The 17,070-nt window shown below is 44.0% G+C and overlaps 1 protein-coding gene across 1 annotated transcript in view; it reads right to left on the reverse strand.

The window, feature by feature from the left end:
* Positions 1–12,861: 12,861 nt before the first annotated feature.
* Siah3 (siah E3 ubiquitin protein ligase family member 3) overlaps positions 12,862–17,070 on the reverse strand; it is a 64,009-nt gene continuing 59,800 nt past the window's right edge. The window contains exon 2 of the mRNA XM_076872734.1: positions 12,862–13,530. Within this exon, the coding sequence (XP_076728849.1) occupies positions 12,862–13,530 (669 nt within the window). The remainder of the gene's footprint in view (positions 13,531–17,070) is intronic.

Below are 17,070 nucleotides of genomic sequence, written 5' to 3' on the forward strand. Positions count from 1 at the left end.
ATGGGAAAGGGCAATAATAAAATAGATATTGAAAAAAGCATTCTGGTTCTGTCGCAGATGTAAGAATAACCAAACTGGAGTTCTGGATATCACATCTTCTTTTTGGTCTGTAGAAATCGTTTTAGTTAATCTGTCTGGAATCCAAATCAGCTGCTGTTCTCCCTGTGGAAACACATAAACAGACCCCCGATTCCAGGCAATCACTGGGTCAGGACCTTAGTTAATCTCTCTGGAATCCAAATCGGCTTTGTTCTCCCTGTGGAAACACACAAACAGACCCCCGACTCCAGACAATTACTGGGTCAGGACCTTTCCATTGTCCTGTTAGAATATCCTTCCAAAGCACCTTGGGCTTATGTACATTTTTTGGACACATATGCCTTTCCGCAGCACTAAGCCCTGATGAATCCAAATTTAAGAAGTTTAGAGTAAAAAGGGTTATTTTAAGTTTATCTTTGGGGAATATATACCCCTTCCCAATTCCTTCTTTTTGCTTTAATAAGTACATTTTAATAGTTTGATGAGCTCTTTCAACTATGCCTTGTCCCTGTGGATTGTATGGGATTCCTGTTATATGAGTAATGCCAAATGATGAGCAAAATTGTTTAAAAGAGGTAGAAGTATAACCAGGGGCATTATCTGTTTTTAACTGTTTTGGAACACCCACAGTGGCAAAATTTTGTAAGCAATGAGCTATAACATCTTTAGTTTTTTCTCAGGCATGAAGGGAGCCCATCAAAAATCCAGAAGAAGTATCAACTGTAACATGCAAATATTTTAATTTTCCAAATTCTGGCAAGTGTGTGACGTTCATCTGCCAAATATGGTTAGGTATCAATCCTTTGGGATTGACTCCAAGATTAACTTGTGGTAAAAAGGTCACACAATTTTGACATTGTTTTATTATTTGTCTAGCTTGTTCCTTAGTTATTTTAAAATGCTTTTGTAAAGTATTAGCATTGACATGGAACTTTTTATGAAAATTTATAGCTTCTTCTAGTGTAGAGAAAATATGTATGTCATGTGTAGTTTTATCTGCTAAATCATTGCCCAAACTAAGGGCTCCAGGCAATCCTGTATGTGCCCTGATATGTCCTATAAAGAATGGATCTTTTCTGTCCCAGATTAGACTTTGTATAGTGGAAAGCAAAAAGAAAATAGTAGAGGAAGGGGAAATCCTACCAGCATCTTCAAGGGATACTATAGCATTAACTATATACTGACTATCGGAAAATAAATTAAATACAGAATTTTTAAACATCACAAAAGCCTGTAATACTGCCTTAAGCTCTACCTTTTGAGCTGACTGTTTGGGTACTAAAAATGTAAAAGTTTGATCAGGTGTAACTATTGCTGCTGTACCATTATTTGATCCATCAGTGAATATATTTGGAGCATTCCCGATAGGTGTTTTTCTTGTCATTTTTGGAAAAATTACAGGATGCGATGACCAAAAAGACAATAGAGGATTAGATGGTAAGTGGTTATCAAATGAAACATTAGATTTGCACATGATTATTGCCCAAGTATTTAACTCATTAGCTAACTCATCAATTTGATTCATAGTATATGGAGTAATAATTTTATTGGGAGAAAATCCAAACACTCCCTTTGCTGCTTTTATTCCTTTGAGTATTAATTGTCCTACAGCCTCAGGATACCTAGTAAGAATAGTGTTAGGAGAATAAGATAAATGTATCCATAATAATGGGCCTTCTTGCCAAAATACTCCTGTAGGAATATTTTTTGTTGGTAGTACAATAAATAATAAAGGCAAACTTATATCAATTCTATCCAAATGCATATTTTCCATATATGTTTCAATGATTTTTAATGCCTTTCTTGCTTCAGGCGTTAACATTCGGGGTGAATTTGGATCTGATGGACCTTTTAGGATATCAAATAAAGGTCCCAACTCTCCTGTTGGTATACCTAGATAAGGTCTTATCCATTTTATGTCTCCTAATAACTTTTGAAAGTCATTAAGTGATTTGAGTTGATCTACTCGTATTTGAATTTTTGGTGGATGGACCATGGTTGAGGATAATAGAACTCCTAAATAATTAATTGGAAAATTTAATTGTACTTTATCTATTGCTATCTCTAGATTATAATTTTTTAATAAGTTTGTAAGTGTGGCATAACATTCTAGCAATGTGTTTTTAGCTTTGTGTGCTAATAATACATCATCCATATAGTGAAATATTTGTAGTTCAGGATTTTGATTTCTAAGTGGCTGGATTGCTTTGTTAACATAAATTTGACACATAGTTGGGCTGTTAGCCTTCCCTTGAGGGAGTACTTTCCATTCATATCTCTGATCAGGACCTTCATGATTCAGTGCAGGGATAGTAAATGCAAAACGTGGACTATCCTAAGGATGAATTGGAATTGAAAAAAAAATCTTTAATATCTATAACTAAAACATACCAAGTTTTTGGCAAAGCAGACAATTGAGGAATCCCCGATTGAGCAGGTCCCATAATAACCATCTCATTATTAATGGCTCTTAAATCTTGCAATAATCTCCATTTACCAGATTTCTTTTTGATGACAAAAATGGGAGTATTATGGGGAGATACAGAAGGTTGTATATGTCCTTCTGCTAATTGTTGTTTGACCAGATCATGGGCTGCTAGTATCTTGTCTTTAGTCAGGGGCCACTGAGGAACCCATACTGGTCTTTCTGATTTCCAAGTAATTTTTATTGTCTCAGTGGCCCTTTCTGAAAATCCAACCCATGTCTGTCTGTTCCTTGATCTATTTGTATTGGTGCTGCTATACCTTGTTCTTGTTTTCCTAATCTTTTTCCTTTCCTTAAACCTTGTCTAGTCATAATAGTGGGTGCATTTTGGTTGATGTTATTTGTTAATGTCAAACCTAATTGATCTAAGACATCTCGTCCCCATAAATTTATAGGAAGATGATCCAATACATATGGCTGTATAGTTCCTTCACATCCTTCAGGATCCTTCCAATCTAATACCATTGCACTTCTATGGGGATTAGTCGCCACTCCTAGGCCTCGAAGAGTTTGAGTGGCTTGTTGTAATGGCCAATGTTTTGGCCATTCTTGACGAGAGATGATGCTAAGGTCTGCACCTGTATCCAGTAGCCCATTAAATTCATGTCCTTGAATATTTAGTTTTAGCATGGGGTGAGAATCTAAATTTAAAGACAGCATAGCCCAATCTACACCTGTGGAGCCTAATCCCTTGGAACCTCTTTCTATAGCACGACAAAATTTATCATGTAGGCTTGGTATTATTAGTAACTGTGCTATTCTATCTCCTGGTGAAATTACTGATATACCATTTGGAGAACTGGCTATAATTTTTATTTCACCTTCATAATCGGGATCAATTACCCCAGGACTTATCATAAGTCCTTTTAGAGTAGAAGAGCTGCGTCCCAATAATAAGCCTACTGTTCCTTTGGGAAGAGGTCCTTTCACCCCTGTGGGAATGATTTGAACTCCCATATCTGGAGTTAGTACTGATCTGGCGGAGGCGCAGATGTCCAACCCTGCACTCCCTCTGGTTTGTCTGATGAGGGATCTGATGGACAATGTGTCCTGGGCACTACCCTGATGGGGTTGCTGGGTTCCTCCAGTGCTCCGTATATTTGTGGTTTTGGGTCCCGGAGCATTGGGCCCCCCTGTCCATTTTTTGGCAATGGAGCCCAATGCTTTTCTCCACGATATTGTGGATAAACACTTGGTCCTTGTTCGTTTTTTGATAATGGAGTACCCTCTATGGTGGTTTGAGAACGGCATTCATTAGCCCAATGTCTCCCTCTACGGCATCGTGGGCAAATACCCGGTATTCTACTCCTTTGATACCCTCCTCCTATGGGGCAATTCCTTTTTAAATGTCCTGTTTGTTCACAATTGTAGCATGTTCTTGGCCTGGAATCTAAAGCCTGTTTTACTGCAGCTGCCACAATTTGCCCTTGTTCATTAATGTCTCTGGCATCTAAAGCCTGTTTTACTGCAGCTGCCATGACTTGCTCTTGTTCATCAATGTCTCTACATAATTTAATATATGTGTTTAAATCTTCATGTTTCCATGGTCTAATGATATCTCTGCACCAACGATTCGCTTGGTCATAAGCCAGTTGTTTTATTAATGGCATTGCTTGTTCTGTATTCCCAAAAACTCTGGTAGCTGTTTGAATAAGCCTATCTACAAATTCAGCATAAGATTCATTAGTTCCTTGTATTACCTTAGATAATTGACCTTGTAAACCTCCATGTCCTTGTAAAGTCTTCCATGCCTTAACTGCATCTACAGCAATTTGTAAATATACACCAGGATCATATGCAATTTGTTGCTGCTGATCCTCATAAGGTCCCTTTCCTAACAACATATCTAGATTTCTCTGAGGATAACCAGCTGCTGCATTTCGCCTAGCCGTCTCCTTGCAAAATTCCTCATTGGCAACCTTCCATAACAGGTATTGTCCTCCATTTAGCACAGCTTTACACATATTAGCCCAATCTGCTGGTGTCATGTTCAAGTTGGTAATGGATTCGACCAAGCTTACAGTGAAGGGTGCTTGAGGACCATAGGTTGTTACAGCCTCTTTTAGCTGCTTCACTGTTTTGAAATTTAAAGTATGGTAAATTCGCTGCCCTCCTACCTCAAATACAGGGCATGTTAATACTTGAGATCCTGTCTCAGGATCTGAACTATCCACTGCGGGGGTTGGGGGACTCTCAGCATATGGAGGTGGCCTTGTCAGCTAGACACTTACGTCCTCTGGTGATAGAAAGGTGTTAGTAGCAGTCTCCTGTAGAGGTGGTGCTGTTGGTTGGACACTTAAGCCCTCTGGTGATAGAAAGGTTTTAGTAGCAGTCTCCTTTTGTAACTTTCCCCCTGATGGCTTTTTCTGCTCTACACTTTCTTTCTCTGTCTGATTAGCTCGAAAGACCTTCTCTTTTCCTTGAATCTTTTCCTCTTTCTGACTAACTTGAGAGACCTCCTCATTTACTTGAATCAATATGTCTTCTCCTTCCTCTACCTTTGTCTGAATTGAAGGTTTTGGACTAAGAAAACCAGATACCAACGCCCACAATGCCAATGTGCCAGCTGGCAGAGTTCCTGGGTTGTTCGTTTCTATTCTTTTTAAATCTTCACCATGATGGTTCCATTGTGATATATTTAACAACTCCTCCTTAAAAAGCCATGGGCTACATTTTTGCATTGTATCAACGTATGCCCTGACTGTTCTTGATTTTACTGAGATGCCTTCTTCCTCTAACAATTTACTTAACACTCTTTCAGTTTGTTTTTTACTAGTTTCTGATCCCGTATTTCTACTATAATACAACCCAACAAGATGACGCCAAACAAAACCGAGACAGAATGAAATAAAAATGGAACAACAAAAATTCATTATAGCCTTTCTATCCTCCTTACATGTGCATCCGTCCTTTCTCCCTATCTGTTCCTCAGACGTAAATAGTTTTTCCTCAGAAGTGAGCGGTTTTTCTTCCGTCTCACTCATCTCCAGGGACAGGCAACTTAAAACAAAAATGAAGCAAAACAAAAGAGGAATCTTAAAATGGCTCCCCATCCTCTCACCCTGCCCTCAGGGGCAAGCGGTTTACTTACCCTCAGTCGCTCCCCGTGCGAGCCACCAAATGCCGCAGTCTGGCTGGGCACAATTCAGGAGCCACTTGTCAAAAGAAACTAACTTTATTTTTAGAACCACACAAGATAAACAAAACAGCTCCTCAGGAAAAAACCCTCAGAGCCCAACTGCCACCACCGGCTTCCCACAAGCCACACACCCCAACAACCTCCTCCTCCCACAATCCTCCTGCTCTTGAGGCCGATTGGCTGGGTTGCATGGGTGGAGCCAAAAAAGTCCCCCAATGAGCAGCTCCGTGGTCTGAAAGGGCAGGGAAACAGCCCAATGAGCATCACCGCAGAGGAGCCAATCAGCTACATGTTGCTAGATGTTGCTGGGGCTGCTGTGAGCCAATCATCAGCTGGCAGTCTGAAAGTTTGCTGGGGCCCCTTCAGCTCATCAGCTGGCAGTCTGAAAGTTTGCTGGGGCCCCTTCGGCTGTGGCTCTCAACAAACCTAGATTTTGTTTGCAGGAAACGGGACCATGGGGACCTTGAGGTAGGCAGTGGTTTGCGTTTGAGTAACTGGGACACTCTGTGACATTTTGAGGCACTTGATTTCTGGTTTGATTGTGTTTTATTTTTTAAATCTTTAATTCCCAGAATTGCCTGTTGGGAAAAAAAAATGAAGTCACTGAGACTGAGTCTTTCTTAAATGGAATAGGGAGACCTCAAGAAGATTGTACTCAAACCTGCTCCAATACACTTCAACAGGTGAAATCGGGCAGCCCCTGACCTTCAACATCTCTCAGCGGGAAGTAACCTAATTAACAAACCAATCAGAACAGGTTTGTGACTTATAATTTCTGTCCAGCTAACGAATTGCCTCTGAAAACAACTTTTGGGGAAATATTGTTAAAGAAACCTCCCTGTGCATGCCCCATGGGACACTGCTCTGAGTACCCTGATTCTGTGTACTAGAATTGCAATTCTTTGTTTCTCAAATAAATGCTATTTCCTTTGACCTCTGTGTTAATCTTTTTTAAAGTTAACACTGTAAAGTCTGATCTAAAAATCAAGACATGCCTACCCCTTGTGTATTACTGGAAATAGAATTGAAACCGAGGAAGAGGCAGAATGGAAGATTCAATTACCTTCTAGCTGGGTGGTAATCAAAGCCCCCAACTTTGATACTTAATAGATGCTTTTCCCGCTGGCCCTTACACAGCAAATGCAAAGTCTGCCTTGTCTACCCCAAGCCAATAGGGAACCAGTTCAACGCTTTCCTTCTTTCTCACCCGGCAGGCGAAGCTTACAGGGGGCTTAGTTCAGAGCTGCAGGAGAATGAGATCTGATATTTCACATTCCCCAGGAAGGTCGGAAGGTCGTGAAATGGTGACCCCTACCCAGGCAGCCAGGGGAGACCTGCGCGATGAATAAAAGCCTCTCTAGGGATTTGCGAGGTGACTCTGTGTCAGGGCTGGGGGCAGAGATTTAAATATAAATTAGGACCAGACAGGGGTTTACTTCAGTGCTCAAAGGAAGATTTATAGGGTTGCAGTCCCTTTATCAGCACCAGGCTGTGGGGATCTGCACTGTTGGCACTGGGGACTGTTCCACGCTGGGCTGGTTCATCCGTCATGGCTGAGGAGCTCCCACATCCTCATCTGCCTGCCAACCCCCCTTTCTTGCTCCTCTGTCCTCTCTGCCTTCTATTGCCAGCCCCAGATGACAGAACAGAGTTCCCTCTCACACTGGGTTGCAGAGTTCTCCTGCCTATACTCCTCTGTGCTCTTTTTAGACTGTTTGGTTTTTTCTTGCTTCTCCATTGAATGCAAGTATGACGGTTTCCAGTCACCTCTTTCCTGCTTTCCTGCCTCTTTTAAAGAACTACCCAGCTATCTTCCCCAGGTGACTTCACCTGCTTCTTTGTTTTTGGTGACCTGTTTTCTAACCTGACCTCTGGCTCTGGATTTGAAAACCTGATGTTCGGCCAAATAGCCTCAGCAGAACCCCATGGGGAAAGAGAGTTAAAAAATCAGAATCCTGGGCTCCACTCTAGACCCCTGCATCAGAATCTCTGGTTCTAGGATTCTAAAACTGGGTTCTACGGGTGACTCTTAAGCACACTAAAGTTTGAGATCCAAAATTCTGGATGTCAAGGCCGGGATCAGGCTGGGGCTTCCTCCCTCTGCTGGGCTTCTGGAGGACCACGTTCTCTCTCAGGGGAGTCTTTCTCCAGCGTGAACGTAAGCAGAGTTTGTGTGGAATTGTGAGGCAAAGGACAAATAACCCGGCCACCGTGGGGTACAGAGTGGTCCCCAGAGAGGACAGGGCCTGAAAAGTGCCCCGGCTCATGAATATTCATGATGGCCACGCGGTCAGTTTTGATCACTCAGATCCACTCAAGGCACTTTCTCTAAGCCTTTGCGAGAGCAGGAAACAAGTTCAGGGAATAAGGAGGAAGGGAAGAAGATTGAGGTTAAAGTGAATTGACAGGCAATAGGATTAGAACTCTTGCTCAATTCTGATCTTGCGAGTAACTAACAGTGGCCTGAAATTAAAGAATTAAACCATGAAGGCTTCTTTGACAACTGATCTGATAGGCCCTTAATTTCAGGGACAGTGTTGTTAGGCAGAGGCAGAGGACAGCTAAGATAAGGGACTTGGGAGACCGGAGAAGGGGAGTGAAGCAAGTCTTTACCATGCAGAGAGAAGGGCTTTGGTCTCTCTTCTCAGTGCAGACTGCAATAGGACTGGGGGCAGGTTAGTTGCCAGGGCTTCTATTTACCTCTGGTAGTGTTTTATTCTGTGCATCTAATTATGACTTTTAAATATGAAATGAGAGGGGAAGATAATGAAACCTAAGTCAAATGTGACAGCTGGCGACTCTCTGATAATAGCACTTCCTTCATGTTGCTTACTAGTGTGTGAGTGAGTGTGTGTGTGTGTGTGTGTGTGTGTGTGTGTGTAGGGAGGGACCACCAACAACAACAACAAAACAACTCCAAAGGGTTCCAGGAAACAATATCAAATGTGATTTAATGACATTTTCCACGGGAGACAAGGTAGAGAGAAAGTAGCATTCTACGTTTGCTGCTGTTGCTTTAACATTAGAAAGCCTAGAAAATTCTATGTACACATCAGTTTCAGGATAAGTAAAATGCCTCTCAATTTCCTTTCTCTTTCTTATCTTAAACCAAGGTTAAAAAAGGATAAGGAACGTTTATAGTATAATCAAGGTGAAATTTTTTCACAGTATTGGAAAAAACAAACCCTAACCCCTGTAGATAACTCATGACCTGATATTGGAGGAAATCAATGCTTATCTACAATAGATCTCTGGGATCTTTCTTCAGTGGAGGTTTTCTTCAGCTGGCCACCCTCCAGGTTAACACAATGGACAGCAAACCAACTCTTAAAGGAACTCTTCAGAACAAATTTGACAATCATTCTGGGAGACTCCACTTGATGCATTTGGAGCTGAATGTCAATCAAAGCCTAACTCTTTGATGCCCAGTTGGGATACCCCCCTCCCAACAGAAACTGGCTCCAGGTGGAACCTCAGAGAACCTCACTTCTGCCATCCCTTTCATGGAAATCACTGGGACCAGAGTCACTGATTCACAGTTGACTTTGGAGATTCTGCCATTTTCCGGGGACTTAGCCTGTTCTGTCCCCTCAGTTTTGCCCGAGGGGAAACCGTATACCCTTGCAGGGTCCTTGTCGGGTTGCAATGAAGTGAAGTAGCCAAAGCAGGAAAGGAAAATGCTAAGCTCTGTTCTTCGTGTGACATCTCTTGACTGACTACCTTTTCTGTCCCTCAGATTCCTGCCAAGGGCCCCAGTTTCCTGGGAACTCGTTTTATGTGATGTCTGAAACTACTGCTTACTGTGTCTTCTCAGATTTTGGATATTTTAAATCTCTAATTTCAAAATAGAACATTTCTTTAGATTAGGTTTTGACCTATGTGTAAGGTTCTAGAACTAGGGAGGGGCACCTAAGTGATAGGAGATTCAAGCTCTATTTATAGAGCTTGGTTTTGCTTTTGGGTTGGAATTGCTAATGGACTAGTTTTATGGGCCATGATTCTCCATGAAAGCCATCAAATATAGCTCTGTGTACTCACAGAGATAGAGAGGGATCCTGGTGGGGTGGAGGAGGGTGCCCTCTGGCAGGAAATGCTCTTGTAGCTGCTTACAAGCCTCAGAATCTCTTCTCCAGGATGGTTTGGGTTTTCTGAGGATTTGCTCTTTGACTGTCATCTCCACCCCTATCAATATGGCCACGGAGGTCTTGCTTTCTCCCAAAGTCCACTGTCTGCAATAGTCCTACCCTGTTGTGTGCATTAGCAACGTCAAGGTAATGCTCTACTGGTAAATGTTTAACAACTGGTTTCTTAGGGAGAGAAGGGGAACCCCTGGCTTGTGTTTGCTAATTTCCATGGTGCAAATTCTCCCACCATGGCCAATTTTGAGTTATCACCATGAAGTCACTCAATGTGGAGTTGGAAGATGAGCTGTAGAACATCCTTGTGTAGCAAGTTCATCTTTTGGATCTGACTGATACAAATAATGTCAGGAGCCCAGAAAGCAAAGAGTGATAAAATAATTAAGCAGTGATTAGGTTGGGTACTTATTACCTGTGCATTAAATATAATTTATTTAATTGAAAATTTATACAATTTAATTTTTAATAATGCCTGTACTTAATAATCAGCTTGCAAAATTGCTGAGAATTTAACAACCAGAACACATGGCAGCTCTAGGGTGCCACTGGGTTTTAAGTTGGCAAAAAAAAAGGAAGAAAAAGGAGAAATGAAAGAGCACATTTAGTACCACAGTACTAAAAGACTCCTAAGCCATTCGGACTTATGGCTAGGTCCTTCTGAGCCTTGGGTCGTGAGCTCATAGGAATGACGTGGTTGATGCTGGTCAGAGGCCTAGACTGTGGAGGCATACATGTAGGTGTTTCTCACCTATAAAGTGGGTATAATAAACAGTATCCATTCATAAAGTTGTTAGGGAGATTATATGGAATAGCATATTCAAATACTTAGTCCACTGGGTCATGTAGTAGACTCTTAATAAATGGTAACCGTGTGTGCTATTATGACTTCTATCTGAAGATAAAGTGATTCATGTGAATACTGATTGTTAAAAACAACCTTCCTTATATGGCCTGACATCCATTTCACCAATAATCATTCATGTTGGCTCAAGGAGAGGGATGGTTCTTTCTCCATACCTACAGAAGAAGCTGTGATTCAAATATGGGTAACTCCTTTCTCACCATTAAGTGCTGCTGTCTCTCTAGGTCTTCTTAGAATGTACATGTTCCTCAGAGGATGTCAGTAAGTCTAGCACCTCAATGTGAATGAGACAACCAGAACCCAGGGCTGTGCAGGGGTTCTTGGGAATCTAAGAAGCCTGGCAGTGGGTGAAGAGAGACAAGAAAGGGCCTTGAGACCTCCACATAACTGTCCCCACATCATCTCCCTGGGGCCGGCCTATTCCCAGGTTGACCAGATGCCCCTAAAAGCAACTCCACTCCAGTCTTCCTCTTCCTGTTTTCCCAACTGTCCTAGGGCAAAGACCCAGTTGATCCACTGCTGATGTGGGAACATTGCTAAATATTTTGGGCAGTCTTCTTATTTTGAGAACCCTAAGTGTGAAGTTGGTTAATCTGAGTTCTACCTGTGGTCTGATCACTCCATGTGTGACCTGGAGAAGGTAATGTCCTGCTTGGGCATTTTTATTGTTTTTAGTATATTGAGGATACTGATGAGGATTAACCTGAGACTCAAATGAGAGAGAGAGAGCCCTTGAAGAGCACTAAAGCTCAAACACACTTTTTGGATATTATTTTCTATTTCTTATTTGTTGTTAGCTTCTCCTTTTTCTTTAATTCCTTACATGTAGATATGGAGAGAAAGGTCTCCTTGGAAGTACCATAGATGGAAGAAAATAGCACATGTCCTCCTCCTTATTCTAAGGATTTCTAGAAACCAACATGCAAGAAGATCCTATCCAAGATCACTTACTCATAACACAGTCTTGTATGCAATAACAACGACCTGAAGTTATTCCCAGGTTGGCTCAGGTGACTTGGCACAAGAAGGCAAAGGTGATGTCCTCAGGAGCCCCGAGGCCCTGTGAAGGTTAGTTGTATTCTTCATGAGGTTTGTTTGTTTATCTGGGGCACCTGGGATGCTACACAAATGTTTTCAAAATGGTTGAGTATCAGAAGTCAGGAGAGGAACTGCGGCTTCTACGGTTATCAGACTTACAGCCAAGCAGGTCTTGGATTACAGAAAGGGACTGGGGACTAAGTAGGGAGTCAGACAAGCCTATTTTTTTCTGGCACTGACCAACCAGCCTCAAGTCATTCCTGGACCATTCTTGTGGGTGGAGGTGGAAAACTAGTGCCAGTGCCCAGGGGGAGCATTGCCATAGCTCTGAGAGCAAGCAGGATGCAACCTAAAGTTTGTCACCCACCCAGGGCTCTGAAAAAATGAAGCCCTAGCCCCAGGGCTCTAGCAATTATTGTATGACTCAAGAGGATTGCGCTGTCAAATCTTCCAAGGACCTCTTTCTGGTACTTGGGGTGTTAGGTGGCAGCAAAAGTGGCTGGAGAATTACTCTGGTTGTTTAGGGGGAGGGTGTTGTGTTTCAGGATGAATTATTTTTGATGAAGACAAGATTGCTGATGGGCAGCCGGGACAATCTGCCTGAAACTAAGTACTCACTTGGAGGCCTGCCAGGATCCAGCTGAGGTGACAGAATGGGTTGGCGAAAGGCCCACTGGGCCCCAGTAAGCACTTCTTGGGGTTTGGGTGTAATGCTTCCCCGGCGCCTGAAGTGTGGCAGAGGGGAGAAGCAGATTCAACCTAAAGAGGCAGGACTCCCTCTGAAATAGACTGAAGAAAGAAAGAGAAATGATTTGGACAGTACAACTTTCAACTACAACAGTCTTTTCCTTTTGGAAATAGTGGAGAAAGGAACTGGGGGTGGCAGGAAATAACTACTCTGATCGAATCTTACAAACATTCTATAAAACTATGTCAACAAAACAGGACAGACATCACACCAAGGTCTGGAATCACAGGATGTTTACATGATATTAATGCCCGCAGCAGACAAATACTAAATACCACAAAGTACCTGAGACAAAATTAAAAGAAAAAAAAAAGAAGGAAAGAAGGAGAAGAATAAAAAGGAGTCTAGTGTCCTGATATCCAGAGGTCCGGGGCTCACAGGCCATGTATGGGCTTCTGGTGGCTCCTGGCCTCACATCTCAGCTTCTGCGGAGTGGACTTCCGTCGCAGTGATAGCAATTCCGATGGCAAGGCTGCCATTGTCAGAGAAGAGCTGGGCCAGGGAGGTGTTGAGGACAAGGCAGTCCCCATCTGTGATGACCGAGTCCACGCACTCGAGGACAGACCGGGGGGTGGCCTCCCACTTGAGACGCCGATGGTTTCTGTTGAGCTCCAGGCGATAGGTGAAACAGTCGGCCTGGGTGGGGGTCCCGATCAGCATCATGGTGGCAAAGAACTGGGGGTGCCCTTCGTGCCTCTCCTGCTTCCTGAGCACCAGCAGAAAGTGGTGGCCGAGGCAGGAGTGCATGATGATCCAGTCGGCCGGCGCCGGCAGGTGCATGTCTGTGGCCAGGAACACTATTTCTGCTCCCTGAAGGATGTCAACCCTGTGGGTCTGACGCAGATGGGGCACAACCACCTCCAGGTGGCCTTCCCACTGGCAGGAGAACAAGGGGCACAGGCAGGGCGTCACCTGGGCAGCGTGCAGCCCTGCCTCCTGGTGGTGGAGGTGGTGGGGGTGGGCATGGTGGCGCAGGTGGTGGTGGTGGCGGTGGTGACGGTGGTGGTGGGGGAGATGGTGAGGGTGGAAGCTGCCTTGCTCTGCAGTGCTCTGAGTGATGGCACGTCTACTGGACACATACTAGAAGGAAAGAGAGTAGTATTAGTGGGGCATGAGACCTGTGTCTGTCCCTGGCTGTGACTCCCCTGGTGACCAAAATGTTAAAAGCTGATTGTCGGGCTGAGGTTGTAGCTCCATGGTGGAGCACTTGCCTACTAAGTATGAGTCACTGAGTTTGATCCTCAGCACCACATAAAACTAAATAAATAAGATTAAGGGATTAATGACAATTAAAAAAAATTTAAAGCAGATTATTTAGTGCCAACAGAGAAAGATTCATTTCTTTTAAAAATAAGGGACATTGTGGGTACCTGGGGAGATGGGGGGTTAAGATTCTGGAAACTTGGGCCAAGAAAATGCAATATTTATGCCTTTGTGATTCTTTAATAAGATATCCAAGCAAATAGCAAATAGCCAATTTTCCTCCTCAAATAACATTGTACTGTAATGGTCATCAATCATGAAGAACACCCCCCACCCTGGTGGTTTTTGTTTTTGCTTGCTTGATACTGTTGATATTTTTGTGCAGACAATAGGAGTCAATGGATTTTTTTTTTCTATTTTATCATTGCTGTTATTTTTAGAATAAAAACTCAATAATACCTATTTGTCCTTCCAGGGTTATCAGGGGTCATACAGTTTTGTGTATCCTTCTCCCAGGTCCTAAGGCAACCATTGGGACACAGAGGCAATTGTGTGCAGTTGACCCCAGTCACCAGGGAGGAAGCCCCACCCTTGACTCCGGGCACTGTCCCCCACCATGGACGCTTCTACCCTATTCCTCCGTCTCTGCTCCAGAGCAACTTCTCAGGGGCTCACTTCCAGGCACTTCCATTGTGACAGTGTCCTGACCCTTTGTTCCTCAGGGCAGTGTGCCCACAAATGTCCTTAGTGACAGTCAGACCTGCGATGGCACCTTCGGATCAGGCATTTGTAAGCATGAATGGAGCACCTGCTATGGCCAGGCCCTGAAGGCGTTAGCAATAGACAACCATGTCTCTTGGTGTGGGTGGTACAGACATTAATATGCTTATAATTAATTACACATTTGACAGGGGTCCTCCTTGTGACCTGAGGACTATGATTCATATTTTTCAGTTGAAGATACAGGCTTCAGTTGCAATGTGCCTGAGGTTACCAAGCTGGAAAGCCGCAGACAGGGATTCATCTTCACACCTCCTGACTCAGAACACAGAGCACGCACCCCACCCCAGTTCTGCCTGCCTTCAGCTCCCCACTCTCACTCCCGAGTTTCTCTTATCTTTAATTAGCTACTGAAGGATCTGGGCCCTTGGGTAGAGGTGGCAGCCTTATAGCGCCCCCCCAGGCACGGGGCCCTCATCTGGTAGTGGTCTCCTAGGCTACCCTCAGGTCGCGAAAGTCCCGTCTGCCCTAGTTCTCCAAATGCTTTCCAGACTTGAAGTGCCTTTGGGCACCTGCCTTTTCTTCTTGCTTCAGTTTGTTCCCAAAGTATAGAAAATAGGGTGAAAGTCTGCCTTTTACACTCACCACCATGGTTACAGGAATTTTTCTCTCTTCTAGCTCCCTGTGGCTAACTACTAGGGGCCGACTGGCGTCCTCCCTTTAGAGCATGAACACACACACATTCACACACATGGTGTGCAGAGACGGCCACCTGGTGGTGGAGGGGACCTAGAGGCAGGTGGGCATAGATGAGGTCTGCTCTGGAGTTGTTAGCTCTAGCTTCCGGGGTCCGGGTTCTTGCATGAGCAGTGTAAGCTATGTAAGTCCCTCCAGCAGCGCCTTGCTGCCTCTGATGGTAGCTACTGGGCTGCCTGCTGTCACCCATCCTCACCCCTAAGGGAGACATGGCGACTTCAGCCGCGAGGCAACAGACTATGTTCCAGAATTCTGCTAGTGATAAGTTACCCTTTAGTATTAAACACAGAGAAGGGAGTTACCGAGTATGTAGCATCTACTACGTGTTCGGCACTACGAAAAGTAGATTTTAGAAAATGATTATTTCATTAATTCTCTCACAGTAAAGATCAGTTTGGGGTTTTTTTGTTTGTTTACAGATAAATTAAACCTTGTTGAGTTGCCATCTGCCTGCCGGCAGCCTGGACCATTTACTCACTGGGTAAAGGGAGGGTTCCTCCCAAGAAATTCAGGGCTGTATCTCCATCAGCTAGGCTCCAGCTTGCCACAGTCCGGCTGGGCACAACAACCGGGAGGTCACGAGCCACTTGTAGATTCAAGCAGGAACGAACTTTATTCGAGAACCCACGCGAACTCCACGGCAACTCCGCTAGAACCAATGGGAACTCAACGGGAACTCCGCGAGAACTCAAAAGTAGCGGGCACCCGAGGTAGCAGGAGCCTCCTTATTGCCAGACAGCAGAGGTCCATATACACAACTGAATACACAGCCTGCCCCATTCCAGCATCATCCAGTTACAGCAATCAGTCATTATCTTAATAATCATACACAGCTTAACTTATTATCATCATCTTAATGGCTTGCTGGCGTTACCCCTCAACCACTCCTTCTGGCAAAGTGCCAGGCGCCATGTTGACTTGGTCGTGGCTCTCAACATTGAAGGTTGAAGCGGGAACTGCTTTATTGCAGGGAAACTCAGCAGGAACTGGGCGGGAACTCAAGGTAGCGGGCACCCAAGGTAGCAGGAGCCGTCTTATTGCAAAATAGCAGGGGTATATATACCTAACTGGTTACACACAGCTTGACTCAATTAGCATCAACCAGTTACAGCAGTCAGCCAATAAGGAATCCCTACCATCTAAGTGGCTTGATGGCGTTGCCTTACAAACCACTCCTCCTGGCAAACTGCTAGGCGCCATCTTGACTTGATATGCGGACCCCAACACCAGCTAGGCTCCATGGTCTGTCCAGAAGTCTGCACCTTCCTGAAAGGTGGTCTGCCTCTTCAGCTGTGCTCAGGAAAGCCTAGTCTTGTGCTCTGATGGGAAGCCCCAAATGCTGCCCCTACCCAGTCTCTGAGAAGACCCCTTTCTCACATGGGCTTTACAATAATCATGAGAGAAATACGTTATGCTTGTCTTATTGATGAAGAAACTAAGACACAGAGGGACTGAGTCACTTGCTCAAAGTCACACAACACATAAAAGATGAGGCTGGAAATGAAGCCCAGAATAGCTAAAGGGGACAAGGATCATAGTCTGGGAAGAACGCAGTCTGGATCTCAAAAGACTTTTGTCTACTTCCCTGTTTACTTGTCCAGCACCTGTGATGAAGGAAGTTTTCTTATTGGCAAAAATAATTAACCCCAAAGGTCTTGCTGACTGGGAGAACAACAAGTTTGAAAGGGCCAGATGCGAAAGAAGGCAAGATGTTTAAGAAGCAGTAAAATAATGCCTTAAGATGGCATTAAAAAGGAAGTCAAGTGTTCATACGAAGATGATCTTTCCATTTAGATGGGGTTGGGGTGAAGACTTTGGTGACCTTCCGCCTTGGTCCATGCCTTCCTCTCTCCAACCTGGTCACTTGACCTTCACACGTGGGTGGCAACTTGGTTGAACACAGGCTACCACAAGAGCCTGGAGAACCTGATTTTGCCCTTG

The sequence above is a fragment of the Callospermophilus lateralis genome, chromosome 12, assembly GCF_048772815.1.
Source record: "Callospermophilus lateralis isolate mCalLat2 chromosome 12, mCalLat2.hap1, whole genome shotgun sequence".
Lineage (NCBI taxonomy): Eukaryota > Metazoa > Chordata > Mammalia > Rodentia > Sciuridae > Callospermophilus > Callospermophilus lateralis.